Here is a 25806-nt window from a genome sequence, read left to right as displayed (position 1 = left end):
ATATTGTGTGGCTTGACAGTCATTTAGAGTTGAGAACTGGTGCATTCCGTTGCCCCTGCAATTAAACACCCTCATTTGACTCTGCTGCCTCTTTCCAGCCGTCAGTCCCAATACCCTGGTTAGCAGAGATGACAGAGCTGTGTGTGGCCAGGTTTCTCCTCTTGCCCCACCTCTGAAGGCTCATTTAGCCTGCTCATTCTGACCGCACCTTGTTGGTGTGGGGGGTGACCACTGGCTTCGTCCCGTGTCGCTGGCCGTGCCGAGCAACTGGCATCCCAAATGACTCCCTATAAAGTACACTACTTTTGATAGGCATTGTTCAAAAGTAGTGCACTATATAGGGACTAGGGTGCCATTTGGGACGTATCCCGTCTGTTAAAGCCGTCGCCCTTGGAAGGGCCTGCTGGTGTGGCCCAGGCTGTTCCAGATCCCCAGACCGGAGCTGTGCGGAAGGACAAAGGGCACGCCGGAGCGTGACAGAGACCCCTACAGTGCTGGAGGAACACACTGTGTTGATCCTAAAACAACCCCTCATCTGGGTCAGCAGACACACACACGGCTGGCTGGAGGTTATTGAAGCTGTTTGACAGGAAGCTTTGTATCATCTCTATATTATCGTGTAAGACATATAGCAAGCGCGTGGAAAATGTGGAGCAGACTTATTAAAGCATTGTTCAGTACTAGCTGTGACTAGGTCATGAAGTACTGTAGTTTACAGCCTGCTACAGTTAGAACACTACAGACCCAATACATCTAACTCCCAGTGCAGAAGGCTTTTAAACCGTCACTTTTCCTCTGTCGTTCCCTGCTTGTTTTGCTCTAATACACATACATACACCTTTCTCTCCTGTCCCTCTGTCCACATGGTCGTTGAGTGCAGCAGCACTGATCTGTGAGGACAAGATGACGTTGCAGCTTTCCTTCTCTCTCTCTCTCGTTGTTTTCTTCTGTCATTTCTCTCTCCCTCATCCTCCCTCTTTTTCTGCCCCCCTTCCTCTCTCTCCTTCACTCCCTCCCTCACCCATTCACTCTCCCTTTCTCTCACCTCTGTCTCTCTCCTCTCCTCCGTCTCTCCTTGTCCCCAGTGGGGGTGTTGTTTGTAGAGCATTATAATTTATAACCGAACAGAGTGGATTTAGTTTCAGCAGCACTGGACTCGCCAGGAGGGCGCCAGCCTGCAATCAGGAGAATCAGCAGCGAGCGGCCGCGAGCCCCCGCTGAATGGAAAGTATTATCACCAGCCACAAACGGACACTGTTTCTCCTCAGACAACTCCCTCGATGCTCCCTGCCAGCGCCTCCCCGGCTTCTCTTTCATTCAGCTAGCTATTCCTGTCCTCCCCAGATCAGCCCTCTTTTCTCTCTTTCCCTCTCATCCTTTCTCTCTCTCTCTCTCTCTCTCTCTCTCTCTCTCTCTCTCTCTCTCTCTCTCTCTCTCTCTCTCTCTCTCTCTCTCTCTCTCTCTCTCTCTCATTGTAGTTGCGCTCTGTGTTTATGCTGTTATAAATGCTCATAGCATGTGTTCCACCTGTGTGTAATATTTATGGAGACAGCAGTCTAATCTGTAGTTCTCTTCATGTTGACAGACGCAGGTTGTTCTGCTCTATGGTCCCTGGAGAGTTCTAAAGCAAACTGCTGGAAGAAGAGAAAAACCTAGTGGTCCACTCCTCCACAAACATTCTGTCCTTTTTCCTCTCTTTCTTCCCTCTCTCCTCTCCTCTGTCCTTGGGAGTCTTTTTTCTCAACGGCCTGTCTAACAGTTGCTATGTTCAGCTCCTAAATCTCCACGTCTGTGACACATGCCAGACAAAGGAAGCTCCTGCACGCTGCGGGAGGGATAGAAACGAGGAGAGAGAAAGAAGGAAAGAAAGAAAGAGAGCGAGAAGGAGAGAGAGATGTTTCTGGCTCTGGCAGGTAGGCTTGGCCCTAGGAGTAATGCTGTTGAAACACCAGGGTCATTACCAAAGCTTAAAAAGTTTGAGACATGCTTGGCCTGACATGAACATTTTACATTAATGTGCTCATATCATTTGATTATGTATCATTAATTAGTTGTTAGTGTTTCAGTATACTACCTCCTTATGGTAGACACATACACACAGTATTTTCCGCCAAAGCAAAGCGATCATATTCGTAAATTGAAGGCGAGCCGCCATCTTTCTCCGTTTAGCATAATTAATACCCTGGATTTCCAGCCGCTTTGATGAACTGGTCTTTTTTATTTAAATTGTTTGGTAATGACTGCAAGAGTAACTGAAATGCTTTATAGACTGAAGAATAACACACATGGAACCAAAAAAAAGGAGTTGACTTCAAAAAGCCACAATTAGCTCATTATGTTTGCTGGAGGTTTTGTTACCACATGAAATGAGAGGGAGTCATTTCTCTGTCTCTGTGTTGTGTTGTTTCCTGGTGAAGGCCTCAACACGGGTTCAGTGGAAGAGCTCATCTCCTAAAGACTACAACATCAGCATTTTATTATCCAATATCTCCCCCATAATTGAAATGGTGTGGCCTGGTTTTGTCATTTGGCAGGCGGAAGAGAGACTTGGGAGTGTGTGTGTGTGTGTGTGTGTGTGTGTGTGTGTGTGTGTGTGTGTGTGTGTGTGTGTGTGTGTGTGTTTAGTCGCCTCCCGTCCGGTTTGTCACTGTCACTTTGTTTTTGCACTGTAAAAACACAAACATAAAAACAGCCTCCTGGTTTTGAAAACAAATGAGAGGATTGGGGAAGAGGAGTGAGTGAGAAAAGGGATTTGGCGAGGAATTGAGATTTGGAGAACGACACGATAGAGAGAGAAAAATGACGAGAGAAATGAGAGAGGGCGGGCGAGAGAGAGAGAATGTTTAGGGGCCAAGCTTTTGAACAGACAGATTTAGTTTAGCAGGGTAAAAACTTCATGATGTTATTCTCTCACAGTAAAGCAGATGTATGAAGCAAGTAATCCGGTAATCTGGCACTGAGGATATGTCCCAAATGGCACCCTATTCCCTACAAAGTGCACTTCTTTTGACCAGGGCTCATCGGAATCTGGTGAAAAGTAATGCACTATGTAGGGAATAGGCTGCCATTTGGGACTCGGCCTGAGAGAAGATACTCAAATCCTGTTGGTCTCCTAGTAACCTGAGTGTTGTCGGGGGGGATCATGCCACCCGCTCCAAAAATAACTTCTCAAAATGTAAGTGCAATGAATGACCCGTCGCCATGCCAACGGCTAAAGACTGCAGTGAGGCCGAGATGGAGTGGAGGGATGGGGAACGGTAGAGCCCTCAGTGGTAAAGACTGCAGTGAGGCCGAGATGGAGTGGAGGGATGTGGAACGGTAGAGCCCTCAGTGCTAAAGACTGCAGTGAGGCCCGAGATGGAGTGGAGGGATGGGAAACGGTAGAGCCCTCAGTGCTAAAGACTGCAGTGAGGCCGAGATGGAGTGGAGGGATGTGGAACGGTAGAGCCCTCAGTGCTAAAGACTGCAGTGAGGCCCGAGATGGAGTGGAGGGATGGGAAACGGTAGAGCCCTCAGTGCTAAAGACTGCAGTGAGGCCGAGATGGAGTGGAGGGATGGGGATGTGGAACGGTAGAGCCCTCAGTGCTAAAGACTGCAGTGAGGCCGAGATGGAGTGGAGGGATGGGAAACGGTAGAGCCCTCAGTGCTAAAGACTGCAGTGAGGCCGAGATGGAGTGGAGGGATGGGGATGTAGAACGGTAGAGCCCTCAGTGCTAAAGACTGCAGTGAGGCCGAGATGGAGTGGAGGGATGTGGAACGGTAGAGCCCTCAGTGCTAAAGACTGCAGTGAGGCCGAGATGGAGTGGAGGGATGTGGAACGGTAGAGCCCTCAGTGCTAAAGACTGCAGTGAGGCCGAGATGGAGTGGAGGGATGTGGAACGGTAGAGCCCTCAGTGCTAAAGACTGCAGTGAGGCCGAGATGGAGTGGAGGGATGTGGAACGGTAGAGCCCTCAGTGCTACTCTTGTCGTAGTTGTTTCATTTAACATGGAGTTATGATGTGTTATGGAACCCTTTTAGTTTTAATGTCCCTTGGCAGCAATTGCAGAGGCAGCATGTAGGAAAGGGTAAAGCAAAGGGTAAGGTTTTCTCCCTCACTCTCTCTTTATTTCTCTCTCTCTCCCTTGTTCTCATTCTGTCTCCCTCTTTTTCAAATAATTTATCCTGGTCATGGCCTTTTTACATGAACTTTACCCAGACTTAATCAAACGCTAAATGTGGTAAAGGATGCCTGCTGAAGTCTTGTCGGCGTGCTTAGGTGTGTGTGTTTATATGTGTAGTGATCTGTGCAGACCAGTGAAAGCCCTGAAGGCAGTGGAGGCTGATTGGAGGCTCAGAGATCAAAACCACACACTTGATGAATGTGAGGGCAAAGGCTGGCAGGAGGGACGGAGAGAGAGAAAGAGGGAGGGAGGGGTAGAGGAGGAGGAGGGGCTCCCTATGTTCTCTGGTGCTGATCAAGGTCGTTCTTGGTCCATTAAGTTCTGCCGAGAGGCTCACCCTCATAAGCAACTAAGAAATGTAGACACACACACACACACACACACACACACACACACACACACACACACACACACACACACACACACACACACACACACACACACACATCTGCATGAACCATCTCTCCTCTTGACTGTTCCTAGTTGGAGTGAATGAGGCTTATTCAAAAGCAAGAAACACATTCCCCTCACTGCTTTCACTTTACACGTGACGCAGCCACCTCTTCACCCATCTGTCCGGGTGTGTGTTTAAGGCTGGCTGTCATGTAAGGCTAACATGGCACCAAGCAGTGGGGCAATCTCAGGACATCTGGCCATGGCCCAGGGAGCTAGGCTGGAGCAGGAGTCCCACTACACAGACAGGCCCAGGCCATGGCCCAGGGAGCTAGGCTGGAGCAGGAGTCCCACTACACAGACAGGCCCAGGCCATGGCCCAGGGAGCTAGGCTGGAGCAGGAGTCCCACTACACAGACAGGCCCAGGCCATGGCCCAGGGAGCTAGGCTGGAGCAGGAGTCCCACTACACAGACAGGCCCAGGCCATGGCCCAGGGAGCTAGGCTGGAGCAGGAGTCCCACTACACAGACAGGCCCAGGCCATGGCCCAGGGAGCTAGGCTGGAGCAGGAGTCCCACTACACAGACAGGCCCAGGCCATGGCCCAGGGAGCTAGGCTGGAGCAGGAGTCCCACTACACAGACAGGCCCAGGCCATGGCCCAGGGAGCTAGGCTGGAGCAGGAGTCCCACTACACAGACAGGCCCAGGCCATGGCCCAGGGAGCTAGGCTGGAGCAGGAGTCCCACTACACAGACAGGCCCAGGCCATGGCCCAGGGAGCTAGGCTGGAGCAGGAGTCCCACTACACAGACAGGCCCAGGCCATGGCCCAGGGAGCTAGGCTGGAGCAGGAGTCCCACTACACAGACAGGCCCAGGCCATGGCCCAGGGAGCTAGGCTGGAGCAGGAGTCCCACTACACAGACAGGCCCAGGCCATGGCCCAGGGAGCTAGGCTGGAGCAGGAGTCCCACTACACAGACAGGCCCAGGCCATGGCCCAGGGAGCTAGGCTGGAGCAGGAGTCCCACTACACAGACAGGCCCAGGCCATGGCCCAGGGAGCTAGGCTGGAGCAGGAGTCCCACTACACAGACAGGCCCAGGCCATGGCCCAGGGAGCTAGGCTGGAGCAGGAGTCCCACTACACAGACAGGCCCAGGCCATGGCCCAGGGAGCTAGGCTGGAGCAGGAGTCCCACTACACAGACAGGCCCAGGCCATGGCCCAGGGAGCTAGGCTGGAGCAGGAGTCCCACTACACAGACAGGAGTGTGTCTTGGTTTGTATGGTTGTTCCATATTACAGCTAGATGATAGAGATATGAAACATGGTACAGGAGGCTGAATGATCATACAGTAAAGAGTCTGAGTATTGAGCTCACATCACAGGGCCAGACACTATTGCTGCAGAAAGCGCCATATTTTTGTAACAATTTATATCAGTGTGAGATAGTGACAGTTTCACAGAGCTCAGACATACACACACACACCACACACTCAGAGCTCAGACATACACCACACACACACCACACACTCAGAGCTCAGACATACACACACACACCACACACTCAGAGCTCAGACATACACCACACACACACCACACACTCAGAGCTCAGACATACACCACACATACACCACACCACTCAGAGCTCAGACATATACACACACACACACCACACCACTCAGAGCTCAGACATACACCACACACTCAGAGCTCAGACATACACCACACATACACCACACCACTCAGAGCTCAGACATACACCACACACACACCACACCACTCAGAGCTCAGACATATACACACCACACCACTCAGAGCTCAGACATACACCACACATACACCACACTACTCAGAGCTCAGACATATACACACACACACCACACCACTCAGAGCTCAGACATACACCACACACACACCACACACTCAGAGCTCAGACATACACCACACATACACCACACCACTCAGAGCTCAGACATACACCACACACACACCACACCACTCAGAGCTCAGACATACACCACACACACACCACACACTCAGAGCTCAGACATACACCACACATACACCACACACTCAGAGCTCAGACATACACACACTCAGAGCTCACACATACACACACTCAGAGCTCAGACATACACACACACACACACTCAGAGCTCAGACATACACACATACACCACACCACTCAGAGCTCAGACATACACACACTGAGCTCAGACATACACACACCACACACTCAGAGCTCACACATACACACACTCAGAGCTCAGACATACACACACACACACTCAGAGCTCAGACATACACACATACACCACACCACTCAGAGCTCAGACATACACCACACCACTCAGAGCTCAGACATACACACATACACCACACCACTCAGAGCTCAGACATACACCACACCACTCAGAGCTCAGACATACACACACCACACACTCAGAGCTCACACATACACACACTCAGAGCTCAGACCTACACACACACACACTCAGAGCTCACACACCACACACTCAGAGCTCAGACATACACACATACACCACACCACTCAGAGATCAGACATACACACATACACCACACCACTCAGAGCTCAGACATTCACCACACCACTCAGAGCTCAGACATACACACTCAGAGCTCAGACATACACACACACACCACACACACTCAGAGCTCAGACATACACACATACACCACACCACTCAGAGCTCAGACATACACCACACCACTCAGAGCTCAGACATACACACACCACACACTCAGAGCTCAGACATACACACACCACACACTCAGAGCTCAGACATACACACACACACCACACACACTCAGAGCTCAGACATACACACATACACCACACCACTCAGAGCTCAGACATACACCACACCACTCAGAGCTCAGACATACACACACCACACACTCAGAGCTCACACATACACACACTCAGAGCTCAGACATACACACACACACACACACACACACTCAGAGCTCACACACCACACACTCAGAGCTCAGACATACACACATACACCACACCACTCAGAGCTCAGACATACACACATACACCACACCACTCAGAGCTCAGACATACACACACACACGCGGATCATTCACATTAGTTTTGCACTGCAAGGGCATGCAACACTCTGGTAGGCAGAAATACACACTGACCTCTCAGTTGTGTTGGGGCTCTGATCCACTGAGCGACGACAACAGAGCTGGTAGCTGTCCCGTTAAAGGTTGAAGATGTCTTATTTAGTGTGAGATCATCTGAGCAGATGCCTTGTTGACATGTCAGTGTCTCTGCTGTCTTCCTGTCGTTCCCATTGGTGAATGAGGCAGGCGCCGTGGTGGCAGGGTGAGACCACAGTCCTTGTTAATTTACAGTAGTCTCCAGAGGTGTCACCACAGGGATCACCCAATGACAGCAGAGAGCGAAAGTAGTAATGTATCACAGAACGATTGAGAGTCTAACAGTTTTAAACCCATGTTGGTTTAATGCGATCCCACTGTTAGTCACATGACTATAGCTTCAATGCTAGCCTCACCATTGCTAGCTCTCTCACTCTCCTAGCCTTTAAAGTTGGGACCATTAGCATGCAGCAAGGCGCTGACCTTAACACTGACGCTCGTACACTACTTGCATCCCAAATCCCAAATGGCACCCTACTTCCTTAGGGCCCTGGTCAAAAGTAGTGCACTGTGTAGGGAACTGGGTGCCATTTGAGACGCAGATAAACACTGAATGATCATTTAAGAGTCACTGAATGTTATTCAAGGCTCTTAGTGTGTTATCTGTTAATGGTATTCTACTATTCTCCAGACCTGGAGCAGTAATGGCCGCCGGGTGCTGGGCTAGCATATTGACACTAATGGTTCTTACAGATCTGCTGGGCTGGTTGCCTCCCTCCCTCTATCCTCCATAAACATGAGCCTAGTGAGCGTTGGTAATGTAATGTCCACCGCACCACTGTACTGTGCTAATATAGTCAGTCACTTCCATTAGGATGTGCTCTCTATCGCATCACTCTCACTTGTGGTCCGTAGTGTTTATCCGCTCCGCTCATGATTCTATTAGAGAGCAGGAGGTGGAGGGAAAAAACGTCCCTTTTCATTTTCATCTGGAGCACGGTGAATGAGGAATGGGTGGCCAGGGGGTATGTGTTGTTGTTGTCTGTGTGCCCAGCCTTGTGCCCGTTATGTAAATAAATGCCCCCGCTTTTTAAATATCTGTTTCGGCAAATTAGCCGAAAATGCTCTGCTGCAAACAGCTGTTGCATTCTGAACAGATGGTTGAGGAGCCATCATCCCTTTGTTTTTAGAGAGAGAGACAAAGGGAAGACACCCACGCTGCCTGTATCCTCAAGGCTTAACCCTTGGCTCGCTGGACTGTAGATACATTTAGCATATTTATTATGGAGTGGGAGGGGGATGTGGGGGTGGGTGATGTTGCTTGTCACCTCCTTGAACACAAGTGGTGTGATGGTCCTGGGCAAGGGGGGTCGTGGTTGTTTTGTTGAAGGTCAGCTGCCTGGTTTCTCCCTGTTTCTCTGTGTAGAACAGAGCAGACTGACCAGTGCAGGTGTCAGGTCTCCATGTCAGTAGAAACGCTGCAGTCTCTATGGAGGCACATATTATACTGAACTTACTATACTGTGCTATACTTTGACATTTCTCCGTCACTTTCAGACACATTTTTTGGGCATTTATCCTAGCCTAGTCCAATGTTTCGGGGGCCAGAAATGTGTTTAGCATCGCTACCGAAAAGCATCCCACACACTCTTCCCCCAAACATGCGCGCTCTCTCTCTCTCACTCACTCACTTTTTGTTTAGTTTCCTGCGGTCATCCAAGCTCAACTCTCCCTTTTCCTGTGACATGCCGGTGCATGTTAAACGCTGGATATTTTTAACCTGGCCTTTCTCACACACACACGTCCTCTTCCTCTGTTAATGGTCAGTGCACATTGCAGCCGCCCCTCTTCCTGTGTACCCCCCCTTTTCTTCCTCTCTTCCTCAGTGGCGTGATAATGGCTCTCTCACCCCAGGCAGACACACACACACACAGAGACACACACACACACAGACACTGGGCTGCTGTGTGACTGTCAGCTGGTAGTGTGAGAAAGAGAAGTAACGATGAACTTTAAGCTAATATAACTGCTCAGTGAAACACTACTCTTTGCGTAGCTGATGTGAAGGAGACTCAGCAGGATTGTGGTCAATTCCAGTCAATTCAGAAAGTAATTTCTATTATTCCTAGTTGAAAAATAATTGGAATTTCAGTATATGTCCTGAATTGACTGGAATTGAAATGGAACTGATCCCAAACCTGACTGTTGATTTGTGTGTCTGTGTTTGGTATATGTGACCATTAATGTGTATGTTTAAAGATCAGCCATACACACCTCATCTCTTTTTCACATTCAGGCAGTGCTTGTGGGTGGTAGGTTGGGTTGCATGGTTAGTGAGCAGACAGACAGAGACAAACAGAGAGACAGACTCATCTGAGGAGGGGAGAGATGGGAGCAGAGCAGTAGTTCACGTGGGGGTCAGCTGCTACTCCCTTATTTCATTTTAATTGAGTTAAGATGGGCAAATCTGAGCTCTGCTGCACACTGCACTCATTATCCATACAGGCCTGTACACACACACACACACACACACACACACACACACACACACACACACACACACACACATATAACTGTTACCCTGATGCCAGTCAGAGCCAAGGAAAAATAGTATATTTGTGCTTCCTTTGTGTGTGTAGTTTGACTCTGGTACATTTTCTATTATTCCTGGTTTTGAGCTGGAGCTGAGCTGAGCTGGTACAGGTTGCTCTGCTGTCTCTGTGCCTTTTCTCTCTTATTCAGAAGGCACCATTGCCAGCTGAATGGGTAGTTTAGAAGAACTGAAAAAAACCACTTTCCTTTTTCACTGGGCTGGGAAACAGTAAAAGGTGTGCCCGGCCTAGGATACACAAGAGGCGTGTCCAGACTATCTAGTAGGCTTCTGATAGGCTGCATGTACCCATCACTCTCGATCACACCGCCCCCTCCGAAAACAGTAGCTCAGCATAATGATGGAATGGATTTGCATGCTGGGTTAAAAAAACCCAGAAGGAAAATACATTTAAAACGACACTGTTTTTTTGTTTGTGTTTTGTTTTCTGCAGGTATATGCTGAAGGAGGCCCGTTCTGCCCATATTTATATTTATTTGTAATTTCTTTGTATTTTGCTCTGCTTTTATGTTCCAAAGCATGCATTTACATTCCACCATCTCCTCCCTCCACTTCCTTTATTGATTTGCCATCATTGTGAGGGAGTGAAGAGGAAAGGCGAGAGGAGAGATGGAGGAGAGGACCCCGCAGGCCAGCGCTGGGTGGTTCCGTAGAGAACAGAGGACGTCTGTCTGTCTGTCTGTCTGTCTACCATGAGGGTAGGACCACTAGAAGAGACTCTGCGAACCCCACTGTAAAAAAGCACTCCGATCGCAGCAGTCCCAAGTTGTTTTCAGGAGCCTATAGAGAGTGTCGACTCCATGTCAGCTCAGAGATTGACCCCAAAATGGCCACCAGGTCAGAGCAGTGTTAGGGTACTACCAGCCTGCAGCTGTAAACTGAGTGAAAGTGGCCCCAGCTGCCTCTCTCGTTGTGTGCTGGATGTGTTGTATTGCTACATATGGGTAGGGACAGCGAACACTGAACAGCATTCGCCCTTAGGGGCTGGGAACAAGGCTCATATTGTATAGTATGGCTTATGAGCACAACGTGTTTTTCTTTTCTTTTTGACAAAAGGCAGTTAGTAGTGCACATGAACTACAGGGCTATGTGAAGATGACCTATGTGTAAGAGTAGCTCTCTCCTCCATCTGTCAAAATATACCCCCCTCCCGTACACTACACTACACTGAGTGTACAAAACATTAGGAACACCTTCAGAATATTTTGTCGGTGCATGGACTGTGCACGGTGTCAGGTGTTCCTCAGGGATGCTGGTCCATGTTGACTCCAATGCTTCCCACAGTTGTCAAGTTAGATGGATGTCCTTTGGGTGGTGGACTGTTCTTGATCCACACGGGAAACTGTGGGAAGCAGCGTTACGGTTCTTGACACATTCAAACCGGTGCGCCTGGCACCTACTACCATACCCTGTTCAAAGGCACTTAAAACTTTTGTCTTGCCCATTCACCCTCTGAATGGCACACATACACAATCCATGCCGCAAGGCATAAAAATCCCCTTCATCTACACTGATTGAAGTGGGTTTAACAAGTGATTAATAAGGGATCATAGCTTTCAGTCTACAGTATGTTATGGAAAGAGCAGGTGTTCACAATGTTCTATACACTCGGTGGATAGCCAGGTGTATACCTCAGTCACTCCTGTCCTGTGGTTAATGTGTTAATCCCGCTCATACCCCTACCAGGAGGGCTTTTATTTTGGCTGTCGCTGTAAACATTCTAATCTATTTAGGATATGTTTCCATATTTGTGATATTTGTAACATGTCTGTTTCCGTGTTGTCCTGTGCTGTATGCACATTAACGTTATATTGCTGTACAGTAACATTGTCGCATTGTTTACATTACATGATGACGTTATAAAACTATACAGACATTGATGAACTGTATAATATAATAATATATATGGTCAGTGTTGCTCTAATGTTGACTGCCTGTAGAGACATTAAAGTCAAAGCCTAAGGTGAAGTCTGTCTCACATTTGTGGCCCACACGCACAGATGAATACCTGTATACTTTCACACACACACACACACACACACACGTACAGTACCAGTCAGTTTTAGAACACCTACTCATTACACAATGTAGAAAATAGTAAAAATGAAGAAAAACCCTTGAATGACTAGGTGTTCTAAAACTGACTGGTACTGTACATTCACGCGCGATTGCTCCTTTCAGTTTTGATGTGGTTAGAGAAACACCAGCTCATCTGAGCGTGATACCATAACTGTGTGTGTGTGTGTGTGTGTGTGTGCAGTGTGTTTGTGTTGTGGGCGAGAGAAAGACATCCTTGCATGGTGTAGCCCCTTGGCTCTGTGTGTGTGACCGTGTGTGTGTGACCGTGTGTGTGTGACTGTGTGTGTGTGACCGTGTGTGTGTGACTGTGTGTATAATGAACACAACAAGGAGAGCCAGGAGCAGAGTGTGTGTTAGTGTTTGTGCTAGAGTGTGATGTGTGTGTTGAATTATTTATACTAAGGGATGAAGGGGAGGTGGCAGGGCTTTGTTTCAACTCTATAATTATCTCTGGACTCACAGGTCTTGCCCTACGGTTGGTACTGCACACCCTGTTGTACACTCTTAACACTATACAGCCAGCCTATGCAGTAGACATTGTATTCCATCAGTGTGTAGGCTACACCTTTTCTGACTTCCCTCACAGATCGGGCCTTCATGTACTCCTCTGTTGTGTATGATACAGACAGACACAGCATATGTCTCTCCAAACACTTTACTGCATTCTCCTAATAAACTACTGACTCTAACAAATGAATAAAGCTGTTTAAGTTTGGGGTAAAAACCAAACGGCTCAGCCTGAGTAAGCCCTGAGTGAACACGGCTAAGTCTGAGTGTGAACCCTGTCTCCTGACCTGGATACTGAATGTCTCCAACCTCCAACCCAAATAAGCAGCATGTGATTCTGTTGTGCCCAGTGAGTCCATAGGTCGTCCTCTCTGTCTGTCTCTCTGTCTACCCTACATCGCCCCATCTCTCACTCCATACTGTAGACATGCAACACACACATTATACACACTGCCCCCCTCGCACTCCACTGCCCTGGGGGTATCTGTCAATACCATAACATCCCCAACATTAATCCTCGAATGCAACTCATTGATCTTCAAAGTGTTTTTTGCAACACCTCTGAACGTTTAGTCCTCCTGAACACACCCCAGGTCATCAACTGACTACCAAGGAGAAGTTTCATCTCCTCCAGTGTTTGACTAGAAGTCTCTCTCATGTTCACTGTTAGTTCTACTGTATGTTCTCTTTGGCTCTCCAGCCGGCCCCAATTTCAGCCATTTATCCTATACTTTGTAATCAGCACCACAATTATAACGCAGAAATACGCTGTGATTGCCGTTCCGTGTGTATTTTGGAAGGTTCCGGTAAGCCAAAAACAATACCAGTCCAAACAGAACGACCGTTGGGTGGACTTACAGTAACCGTGGCCACCCGTGAAGAGGTTGTTGCTGCTTTGAAGTGTCTGGTCCCAAATTACAGCCTGCCATAATGAAGTATTACTGTGTAATTACCAGGCAGAGCAGGGAAACGAGCTGTGTCTCTCTGTCGGACACAGGGGTGCAACGGGAGGTTGGGAGAGGGAAAGTGTCGACAGCACAAAGCACCATGCGGGGTGTGTGAGCTTGTGTATGTAGTTATGCTTGGTATTCTTCTCTGTGCATATACATCTTGCATGTGCCTACTACAATATGATGGTAAAGAAGGTGTGTGTATGGGTGTTTAAGGGTCCACCAGCCAGCTGTGAAAAAGTCTGCGCGCGCACACACACACACACACACATACACACACACACTAAGAAAGAACAGGCCTGTTTGGCTGTGGTGCGGCGTCGCCCTCACCTGAGGAGTCTCTGGCCTTGTGAATAATCCAACAGACAGTCCCTCATACATAATGCAGCAGCACACACATGCTGCCCCCTCCATCCCTCCCTGCACGCCGTGCGCTGGCACCACCACCCACCTCCGCGCTAACAAGGCCTGATCCATTTTTCATCAACACCCCGGTGCCTGGCCAGTCCCTTTTCACATGCAGGGGGATTTCAGGAGGGTTTCTGGGGGTTTAAAAGTTTTACTAAGAAGTCAGCCAAGGTGTCTCTCTTACTCTTCTCCTATCTTCCTGTCTCTCTTTGTTATGTTTGGCTAGCTAGCGTGCTAACGGCTCTTAAAGCTGATGAGCTAGCTAGTGTCTCATCTCGCAAGGATTAAACACAGACCTTTTGGGCTAACGTGCTAACTGCTCCAATCCATTACTACATAGAGCTGTTGGGTTGTTGAGCTAAAATGCTTACAGCCTCTAACACAGACTTGTTCAGTTGTGCTAGTGTGCGAGAACAGCTCCAAGCAGTTAGCACAGAGCTGTTAGGCTGTTGTGCTAGCATGCTAACACTGAAATAAAACTAAATAAAACATGTATAGACTAACAGTGAAATGCTTACTTCCCAACAATGCAGAGTGAAAAATATAGAAAAAAATTATAACACAAGGAATAAATACACAATGAGTAAGGTTAATTTGGATATATACAGGGAGTACCAGTACCGAGTCGATGTGCAGGGGTAGGAGGTAATTGAGGTAGATACTGTGCCTTCAGAAACTATTCACACCCCTTGAATTTTTGATGGTTTAAATTGAGATGTTGGGTAACTGATCTACACATAATACCCCATAATGTCAAGTGGAATTTTGTATAATTGTTTTTTACCAATTAATAAAAAATGAAAAGCTGAAATGTCTTGAGTCTAAGTATTCAACCCCTTTTATGGCAAGCCTAAATAAGTACACTAGTAAAAAGTTGCTTAATAAGTCACATAATAAATTGCATGGACTTACTCTGTGTGCAATAATAGTGATTAACATGATTTTTGAATGACTATGTACCCCACACAATTACCTGTAAGGTCCCTCAGTTGAGAAGTGATTTTCAAGCACAGATTCAACCACAAATCTGTGGGAGGTTTTCCAATTCCTCGCAATGAAGGACACCTATTGGTAGCAGACATTGAATACCCCTTTGAGCATGGTGAAGTTATCAATTTAGCTTTGGATGGCGTATTGATACACCCAGTCACTACAAAGATGCAGGCTTCCTTCCTAATTCGGTTGCCGGAGAGGAAGGCATCCGCTCAGTTATTTCACCATGAGGCCAATGGTGATTTTAAAACAGTTCGAGTTTAATGGCTGTGATAGAACATTGTAGTTACGCCACAATTCTAACCTAAATGACAGAGTGAAAAGAAGGAAGCTTGTACAGAACAAAAATATTCCAAAGCGTGCATCATGTTTGCAACAAGGAAGTAAAGTAATACTGCTCAAAATGAAATGAACTGAAAGTGCGAGCCACTGCTTTTAATCATGGCAAGGCGACCGGAAACATGGCCGAATACAAACAGTGTAGCTATTCCCTCCGCAAGGCAATCAAACAAGCTAAGCGTCAGTATAGAGATAAAGTAGAGTCGTAATTCAACGGCTCAGATACGAGACGTATGTGGCAGGGTCTACAGTCAATCACGGATTACAAAAAGAAAACCAGCCCCGTCGCGGACACCGATGTCTTGCTCCCAGACAAATTAAACAACTTCTTTGCTCGCTTTGAGGACAATACAGTGCCAATGACACGGCCCGCTACCAAAACCTGCGGGCTCTTCTTCACCGCGGCCAACGTGAGTAAAACATTTAAACGCGTTAACCCTCGCAAGGCTGCTGGCCCAGATGGCATCCCTAGCCGCGTCCTCAGAGTATGCACAGACTAGCTGGCTAGTGTGTTTACAGACATATTCAATCAATCTCTATCCCAGTCTGCTGTTCCCACATGCTTCAAGAGGGCCACCATTGTTTCTGTTCCTAGAAAGCTAAGGTAACTGAACTAAATGACTATCGCCCCGTAGCACTTTCTTCCGTCATCATGAAGTGTTTTGAGAGACTAGTCAAGGATCATATCACCTCCATCCTACCTGACACCCTAGACCCACTCCAATTTTCTTACCGCCCCAATAGGTCCACAGATGACGCTATCGCAATCACACTGCACACTGCCCTATCCCATCTGGACAAGAGGAATACCTATGTAAGAATGCTGTTCATTGACTACAGCTCAGCGTTCAATACCATAGTACCCTCCAAACTCATCATGAAGCTTGAGACCCTGGGTCTCGACCCCGCCCTGTGCAACTGGGTCCTGGACTTTCTGACGGGCCGCCCCCAGGTGGTGAGGGTACGAAACAACATCTCCACCCCGCTGATCTTCAACACGGGGGCCCCACAAGGGTGCGTTCTCAGCCCTCTTCTGTACTCCCTGTTCACCCACGACTGCGTGGCCATGCACGCCTCCAACTCAATCAAGTTTGCAGATGACACTACAGTGGTAGGCTTGATTACCAACAACGACGAGACGGCCTACAGGGAGGAGGTGAGGGCCCTCGGAGTGTGGGGTCAGGAAAATAACCTCACACTCAACAACAAAACAAAGGAGATGATTGTGGACTTAAGGAAACGGCAGAGGGAGCTCACCCCATCCACATCGACGGGTCAGTAGTGGAGAAGGTGGAAAGTTCCTCAGCGTACACATCACGGACAAACTGAAATGGTCCACCCACACAGACAGCGTGGTGAAGAAGGCACAGCAGCGCCTCTTCAACCCCAGGAGACTGAAGAAATTTGGCTTGTCATCAAAAACACTCAACTTTTACAGATGCACAATCGAGAGCATCCTGTCGGGCTGTATCTCGGCCTGGTACGGCAGCTGCTCCGCCCTCAACCTTAAGGCTCTCCAGAGGGTAGTGAGGTCTGCGCAACGCATCACCGGGGGCAAACTACCTGCCCTCCAGGACACCTACACCACCCGATATCACAGGAAGGCCAAAATGATCATCAAGGACAGCAACCACCCGAGCCACTGCCTGTTGACCCCGCTATCATCCAGAAGGCGAGGTCAGTACAGGTGCATCAAAGCTGGGACCGAGAGACTGAAAAACAGCTTCTATCTCAAGGCCATCAGACTGTTACAGCCATCACTGACATAGAGCGGCTGCTGCCAACATACAGACTCAAATCTCTGGCCACTTTAATAAATGGACTTAATAATGGTATCACTAGTCACTTTAAATAACACCACTTTAATAATGTTTACATATCCTACATTACTCATCTCATATGTATATACTGTACTCTATACCATCTACTGCATCTTGCCTATGCTGCACGGCCATCGCTCATCCATATATTTATATGAACATATTCTTATTCATTCCTTTACACTTGTGTGTGTATAAGGTAGTTGTTGTGAAATTGTTAGATTACTTGTTAGATATTACTGCACGGTCGGAACTAGAAGCACAAGCATTTCGCTACACTCGCATTAACATCTGCTAACCATGTGTATGTGACCAATAACCTTTGATTTGATTTGACTTTCTGTCCTGAATTCAAAAGTGTTATGTTTGGGGCAAACACAACACATCACTGAGTACCACTCTACATTTTTTCAAATATGGTTGTGGCTGCATCATGTTATGGGTATGCTTGTCATCTGCAAGGACTAGGGACTTATTTAGGATAAAAGTAAACGTAATAGAGCTAAACACAGCCAAAATCCTAGAGGAAAACCTGCTTAGGTCTGCTTTACAACAGACACTGGGAGACAAATTCACCTTTTAGCAGGACAATAACCTAAAACACAAGGCCAAATATATACTGAAGTTGCTTACCAAGACTGCATTTATTGTTCCTGAGTGGATTAGTTGCAGTTTTGACTTAAATCTGCTTGAAAATCTATGGCAAGACTTGAAAATGGGTGTCTATCGATGATCAACAACCAACTTAACAGAGCTTGAAGAATTTAAATATTGTACAATCCAGGTATGCAAAGCTCAAGGGTTGTGAATACTTTCTGAATGCACTGCATGTACATATAGGTGAGGATAAAGTGACTAGGCAACCAGTTAGATAATAAAAAGTAGCAGCAGCATATGTGATGAGTCAAAAGGGTTAGTGCATAGAGGGTCGATGCAGATAGTTTGGGTATCTGTTTGGTTAACTATTTAGTAGTCTTATGGCTTGGTGGTAGAAGCTGTTCAGGGTCCTGTTGGTTCATTGGTACCGCTTGACATGCAGTAGCAGAGAGAGCAGTCTGTGACTTGGGTGGCTGGAGTCTTTGACAATTTTAGTGCCTTCCTCTGACACAGCCTGGTTTAGAGGTCCTGGATGGCAGGAAGCTTGGCCCCAGTCATTTACTCAGACCTGTTGTGCTTGTTAGTGTGTTAATTGCTCCACATCTTTGACACATAGCGCTGTTGTACTAGCGTGCTAACTGTCAGAGCTGTTGTACTAGCATGCTAACTGTCAGAGCTGTTGTACTAGCGCGCTAACTGTCAGAGCTGTTGTACTAGCGTGCTAACTGTCAGAGCTGTTGTACTAGCGTGCTAACTGTCAGAGCTGTTGTGCTAGCGTGCTATCTGTCAGAACTGTTGTACTAGCGTGCTAACTGTCAGAGCTGTTGTACTAGCGTGCTAACTGTCAGAGCTGTTGTACTAGCGTGCTAACTGTCAGAGCTGTTGTACTAGCACGCTAACAGTGGCGGGGTCAAGACCCTCAGCGAGCCACTGGCCGGGGCCCTAAATGAGAACCATGCCCCATTCAGGGATGGGAGTGGGAGAGAGCAGGGACAGCAGCTGGTGGAGGATATGGTAATCATTTATTAAAATATGCTTTCTCAAGCCCACCAAAACAAAAAGGGCCCAAACCCAACAGCTGGGAAGGGTTGGAAGTAGCCCCAAGGCTGGCAAGTCCCCATCCAGATGGGGAGGTTAGGCCAGGGCTAGCCAGGCTGCTCCACTTAAACTTCCGATTCCCATTAAGGAGCCCAAGATTGCAGAGGAAGGGAAGAGGAAGAAAAGCAAGGAGCATGACTGCTCTGTTTTTCACCCCGCTTAATCAAATAAAGCAGGAAGCTTCCGAGACGGAAGGCTTGTTTATTGATATTTACGAATACACTCCTCCCCCCCTCTTTTATATTTATTTTCAAAAATATTTATTTTCCCTCAGATATTCTCTGGAATTTTAAGCCTGTTCTATCCTTGTCGTATATATATGTCCTCTGAAGAAGCTGAGAATGTTCTAACCTAATAGGTCGCTTTTACTCTTATTTTCTTCTCTGTAAATGTTCCATTCTTTTAAATTGAGCCACAGGGAAATTTAGAGAGCCCCACATCCGTTGTACTGAGAGTGAATTGCAAACGCAGGTCAGTTTGTTCTAATTTGTATGAATTGGTCACATGTAACAGACTTTAAATAAGAATTGATGACCCTCTTTCCCCTCGCGCTGATCAAACACACACACGCGCACACACACACAAGCCTGGTGTGAGTATTGTGTTACTACAGAACGTTAGATTATTCGATTCTATGGTGAAAAAGCATTTTTAAGGAGTTCACAGAGGCTGTCCAGGGTTGGTCTTCAAGTGGAAAAAAACAGAGCCGTTTCGCACAGCGCTGGTAACATACTGGCAACCTTAATGCAGATCTGATGTGAGCCAGTGCCAAGAGAGAAACTCAATCATATACAGAACAGGGATCCTGACATGGAGAGGGGCAGGTTCCCAATCTGGCAACCCATTTCCAGAGTTGCCATTTGATCATTCTGGAGAGAGACTCCTTTAATGTTTAATACTAGTATGAAGTTGTGGTGTGTGTGTTAAACACTTTGTATGTTAAAGGGTTCCTTCCTACCACGGATCCCTATTGCAATAACAAACAGTGTGGAAGAGGTAGAAAGTGCATTGAGCCCTGAGCCAAACCCCCTTCACTTCCTATACAAGCTCTGGCATAGGGAGCACCACAATTTTCCAACATATTGGAATATGAAAACCCTAGAATACTCCTCAGCCATCCTAATGTAAAAATCATATGTATGGCCATTTCAAAGGAAAATGAATTGGTATGTGGTCTATGGGAGAATGATATTTTACCCACATTATATTGTTGAAAAATGTAATTGTGAGCTAGATTATAGGTTTGGACGCCAAAGAGGATGTGTACACTTTCAGATATTGACATCACATTTTACTTCACTGAAGTTTTTAAAGGTATATGAAAACATTCCTATTTGAAATTATGATATAATTAGATGGTAGACGCCGTAGAGTTCACGTCATGTTATGAAACATGAGAACTGGTCTTAATTTCAACAAAGGATGACCACTTTCTTGATAAGCTCACATTGTGGTGGCATGTCTTGGTTTATCAATGGTGTTATTGTGAGAAGTCACTGAGAATTGACAGCTTCATTCCCCACACTGTCTCTCTTTCCGTCTCTCTCTCACTCTCTCTCTCTCTCTCTCTGTATCTCTCTCTGTATCTCGCTCTCTCTCGCTCTCTCACTCTCTCTCTGTCTCCCTCTCTCTGTATCTTCACTCAGTCTTACTATTTGTGTGAGCTCTCTCTCTCTGACATCACCTCGGCCGGCAGCAGTCTGTGTGTGTCTTGTGACAGCAGCAGTAGACACAGTGAGGTAATCCAACCGTAGCACAGCGGCCCTCCACCTCCAGCCCTCTGGGCCGGCTACTCACTGCTCCCAGGGTCAAAAGTCATGACCTCTAGGGTCTGGTGAGGTCAGTGTCCCGGGGCTCTGCTGTTCTCCCGAAACACTCCTGCTGCCCACCCCTCCCAGACTGTACTGGCCCATTAGGGGAGGAAATTGAAAACACGGACCCACCCCCTTACACACACACACACACAATGGGGGCAGCCAGCGGATGCCATTTGTAGGGCCTAATTTTAGTGTAATTAAGATGTAGGTAAGAAGGGTTGAAGGGTGAGACTGACAGGAGGGGAGAATGTGCTGTTGATGAGAGGTCAGAGAGAGGGGCGACTAGCGCCATGCCAAGCTGCCGACAAAACATTCACCCAGGAGAGAGAGAGAGTGTGTGTGTGTGTGTGTGTGTGTGTGTGTGTGTGTGTGTGTGTGTGTGTGTGTGTGTGTGTGTGCGTGCGCGCTGTTGCGGACCCTTGACCTCTACTGCACTATACAGATGACTGTAGTATTTTTAGCAAATTTCATAATAAAGAATATTAATAAATTCAATTATTTGCTTTTGCTTCTACATGTTTTTCTACACATCACAATGGACGCGCTGCAATCATTTCAGACATTACAACAAGAATGAACACAGCTATTCAGATCCTGGAGTTTTTAAGAAATCTGGTTCGCAATTTGGTTCGCAATTTGGCCATCACTTCAGATTAGTCCTAACCAGGCTTGTTAAACCACAGCCTAGTCTCTGCTCGCCTCTCAGCCCTGTAACATTAGATCCCAGGGTCCGGGACATGGAGTGTACATGTGTATAAAACAAAATGTCCCAAATGGCACGCTATTCCCTATATAGTGCACTACTTTTGTAAATTGCATGAATATTATTATATTATTTTTGACCAGGGCCATAGGGCTCAACTCAACAATAGTGCACTATATAGGGAATAGAGTGCCATTTGGGACAAAGCGCGCTCTCACCTCTAATGAAAGAAAGCAGCCTCCCCCTGTTCATTAGCCCCAGCCGTATTGAGTTAGAGCCATAACCCTCTACCCCAGCCTTTCTTAAAGCAACCCAAAGTGAGTTGCAGACCTGTTAATGGTGGGTCGCGACGTGTCAGAGTACATTTATAATTATTTCATTAATTACTGGAATTGATTTTGCTCGAAGTGCAACTGCACTCTGTGTTCAGTGCGCTCTCTGCTTAGCAGCGGTGTCTCTGCTCATTTTGGCAGCGGTGTCTCTGCTCATTTTGGCAGCGGCGCGATTGGGTGGAAGATGGCCGTGTGCTTCAAGGTTTACCAGATATTTTTAAGGCAGTTTTCTTGAAGATACAGTAACTACGCGACCCACACACTGCAGTGCTGTTGTTCAGCAGCAGATGATGCGCTGTCAGCCACTGGCTTGTAATTCCCACGCGCCATCACTCACCGCTGTCAGCGAATGGACTCATACTAGCCACAAGTTCTGACTGAGTTCAATTGTCATGAAACGCAAATACAGCGACGAGTTCCCTCTCTGGGTTTAATACAAACTTTGAGAAATAACGAGGAGCGCCCACAATGTGTTTTGTGCAGGGAAGTGCATAGTAATGAGTCTCTCAGAACGGAAAAAATGGACCGACAGGTCTTTACCAAACATCCACAGCATGACTGTAAACCCAGAGAGTTCTTTCAGAACAGGGCAGAATGCTCCAGGAAACAGTGCTTCCACAGTGGAAAGTAAGTCAGCTAGCAAGGCATTGTTGTCATTTTATAACAGAAATAAGGGAGTACTAAATCTCATAGTCGTCGATGTGAGTTTCTCTTCAAACAATCCCCTTGTACAGCCAATAGCTTGCTTTGGCTAATGTTAGCTAGCCATCTTCCTAACTACTGATATTACAACCCTAAGTAACAGTACAGATGAAGATGGAACAAAAACTGTTGCTGTTAAAATACAAGCAACCATTTTTATTCTGAACTGGAATACACTGATTGACCCAAGATGTTTTTTGAGGCTGAGAAACTGACTGAGAAAGCAGTAGATGTTCTGATCCAGTTTGGCACCACATACCTGTGTGAGTCAGGGTTCTCAACTGTCAACAACTGAGCCCAGAATAGACCTGCTTGTTGAAAACTTCAACCAGTCACACACCTACCATTAGGACTGTGTGTGTGTGTTTCTGGTCTACATCTATGTGATGTGATCAATCAGTTTATTCCAGTTCAGAATAAAAATGGTTGCTTGTATTTTAACAGCAACAGTTCCAAACTAGACACATATGTAAGAGTGTTTTTAATGGGGGGAAAGGAACATGAATAGCTATTTACATGGGTATTTCATTTAATTGTTATTAGTCTATGTTGCATTTATTAATGGGCATAAGGGCAATGAAATGTCCCGGTATTTACATATAGTTGCATGTTTTTGTGAGCTTGGGTCCCAGGAAAACACAACATTTCTCATTTGGGTCCCAGGCTGAAAATGTTTAAGAACTCCTGCTCTACCCTAACCCCTAGCTGCTATTCCCTTCCCTGGGCTGTGTCAGTCCCCTGCCTAGCCTACTACTGCCCACCGGCCCGCCCAGAGCCTCTTCCTCTCCCTCCTCCTCCTCTCTCCCTCCCTCTCCCTCCCGTAGGGGAAACACATATTCATCATTAGAGAGTTAGTGAAGAGATACAGGGCTCTGGCATCCTGGACCAGGTCAGGTCTCTGTAGTGGCATCCTGGACCAGGGCAGGTCTCTGTAGTGGCATCCTGGACCAGGTCAGGTCTCTGTAGTGGCATCCTGGACCAGGTCAGGTCTCTGTAGTGGCATCCTGGACCAGGTCAGGTCTCTGTAGTGGCATCCTGGACCAGGTCAGGTCTCTGTAGTGGCATCCTGGACCAGGTCAGGTCTCTGTAGTGGCATCCTGGACCAGGTCAGGTCTCTGTAGTGGCATCCTGGACCAGGTCAGGTCTCTGTAGTGGCATCCTGGACCAGGTCAGGTCTCTGTAGTGGCATCCTGGACCAGGTCAGGTCTCTGTAGTGGCATCCTGGACCAGGTCAGGTCTCTGTAGTGGCATCCTGGACCAGGTCAGGTCTCTGTAGTGGCATCCTGGACCAGGTCAGGTCTCTGTAGTGGCATTCTGGACCAGGTCAGGTCTCTGTAGTGGCATCCTGGACCAGGTCAGGTCTCTGTAGTGGCATCCTGGACCAGGTCAGGTCTCTGTAGTGGCATCCTGGACCAGGTCAGGTCTCTGTAGTGGCATCCTGGACCAGGTCAGGTCTCTGTAGTGGCATCCTGGACCAGGTCAGGTCTCTGTAGTGGCATCCTGGACCAGGGCAGGTCTCTGTAGTGGCATCCTGGACCAGGTCAGGTCTCTGTAGTGGCATCCTGGACCAGGTCAGGTCTCTGTAGTGGCATCCTGGACCAGGTCAGGTCTCTGTAGTGGCATCCTGGACCAGGTCAGGTCTCTGTAGTGGCATCCTGGACCAGGTCAGGTCTCTGTAGTGGCATCCTGGACCAGGTCAGGTCTCTGTAGTGGCATCCTGGACCAGGTCAGGTCTCTGTAGTGGCATCCTGGACCAGGTCAGGTCTCTGTAGTGGCATCCTGGACCAGGTCAGGTCTCTGTAGTGGCATCCTGGACCAGGTCAGGTCTCTGTAGTGGCATCCTGGACCAGGTCAGGTCTCTGTAGTGGCATCCTGGACCAGGTCAGGTATCTGTAGTGGCATCCTGGACCAGGTCAGGTCTCTGTAGTGGCATCCTGGACCAGGTCAGGTCTCTGTAGTGGCATCCTGGACCAGGTCAGGTCTCTGTAGTGGCATCCTGGACCAGGTCAGGTCTCTGTAGTGGCATCCTGGACCAGGTCAGGTATCTGTAGTGGCATCCTGGACCAGGTCAGGTCTCTGTAGTGGCATTCTGGACCAGGTCAGGTCTCTGTAGTGGCATCCTGGACCAGGTCAGGTCTCTGTAGTGGCATCCTGGACCAGGTCAGGTATCTGTAGTGGCATCCTGGACCAGGTCAGGTCTCTGTAGTGGCATCCTGGACCAGGTCAGGTATCTGTAGTGGCATCCTGGACCAGGTCAGGTCTCTGTAGTGGCATCCTGGACCAGGTCAGGTCTCTGTAGTGGCATCCTGGACCAGGTCAGGTCTCTGTAGTGGCATTCTGGACCAGGTCAGGTCTCTGTAGTGGCATCCTGGACCAGGTCAGGTCTCTGTAGTGGCATCCTGGACCAGGTCAGGTCTCTGTAGTGGCATCCTGGACCAGGTCAGGTCTCTGTAGTGGCATCCTGGACCAGGTCAGGTCTCTGTAGTGGCATCCTGGACCAGGGCAGGTCTCTGTAGTGGCATCCTGGACCAGGGCAGGTCTCTGTAGTGGCATCCTGGACCAGGGCAGGTCTCTGTAGTGGCATCCTGGACCAGGTCAGGTCTCTGTAGTGGCATCCTGGACCAGGTCAGGTCTCTGTAGTGGCATCCTGGACCAGGTCAGGTCTCTGTAGTGGCATCCTGGACCAGGTCAGGTATCTGTAGTGGCATCCTGGACCAGGTCAGGTCTCTGTAGTGGCATTCTGGACCAGGTCAGGTCTCTGTAGTGGCATCCTGGACCAGGTCAGGTCTCTGTAGTGGCATCCTGGACCAGGTCAGGTATCTGTAGTGGCATCCTGGACCAGGTCAGGTCTCTGTAGTGGCATTCTGGACCAGGTCAGGTCTCTGTAGTGGCATTCTGGACCAGGTCAGGTCTCTGTAGTGGCATCCTGGACCAGGTCAGGTCTCTGTAGTGGCATCCTGGACCAGGTCAGGTCTCTGTAGTGGCATCCTGGACCAGGTCAGGTCTCTGTAGTGGCATCCTGGACCAGGGCAGGTCTCTGTAGTGGCATCCTGGACCAGGTCAGGTCTCTGTAGTGGCATCCTGGACCAGGTCAGGTCTCTGTAGTGGCATTCTGGACCAGGGCAGGTCTCTGTAGTGGCATCCTGGACCAGGTCAGGTCTCTGTA

General features: G+C 48.1%; 1 protein-coding gene across 6 annotated transcripts in view; it reads left to right on the top strand.

Annotated features, from left to right (window-relative positions):
* The window catches only part of LOC106612862 (BCAS3 microtubule associated cell migration factor), a 342172-nt gene that overhangs the window by 174335 nt on the left and 142031 nt on the right, over positions 1-25806 (top strand). Inside the window, exon 24 of one of the 6 annotated variants that reach the window (XM_045724538.2) lies at positions 10729-12257. The exons of the other annotated variants lie outside the window; for them this stretch is intronic. Within the exon in view, the coding sequence (XP_045580494.1) occupies positions 10729-10739 (11 nt within the window). The 3' untranslated portion in view covers positions 10740-12257. Of the gene's footprint in view, positions 1-10728; positions 12258-25806 lie in introns of those variants that run through there. 6 annotated transcript variants of the gene reach the window in all.

Source organism: Salmo salar, chromosome 09, assembly GCF_965601325.2.
Source record: "Salmo salar chromosome 09, fSalSal1, whole genome shotgun sequence".
Lineage (NCBI taxonomy): Eukaryota > Metazoa > Chordata > Actinopteri > Salmoniformes > Salmonidae > Salmo > Salmo salar.
Note: the sequence above shows the minus strand (reverse complement) of the source record. Positions and strands in the feature narration are given on the sequence as shown.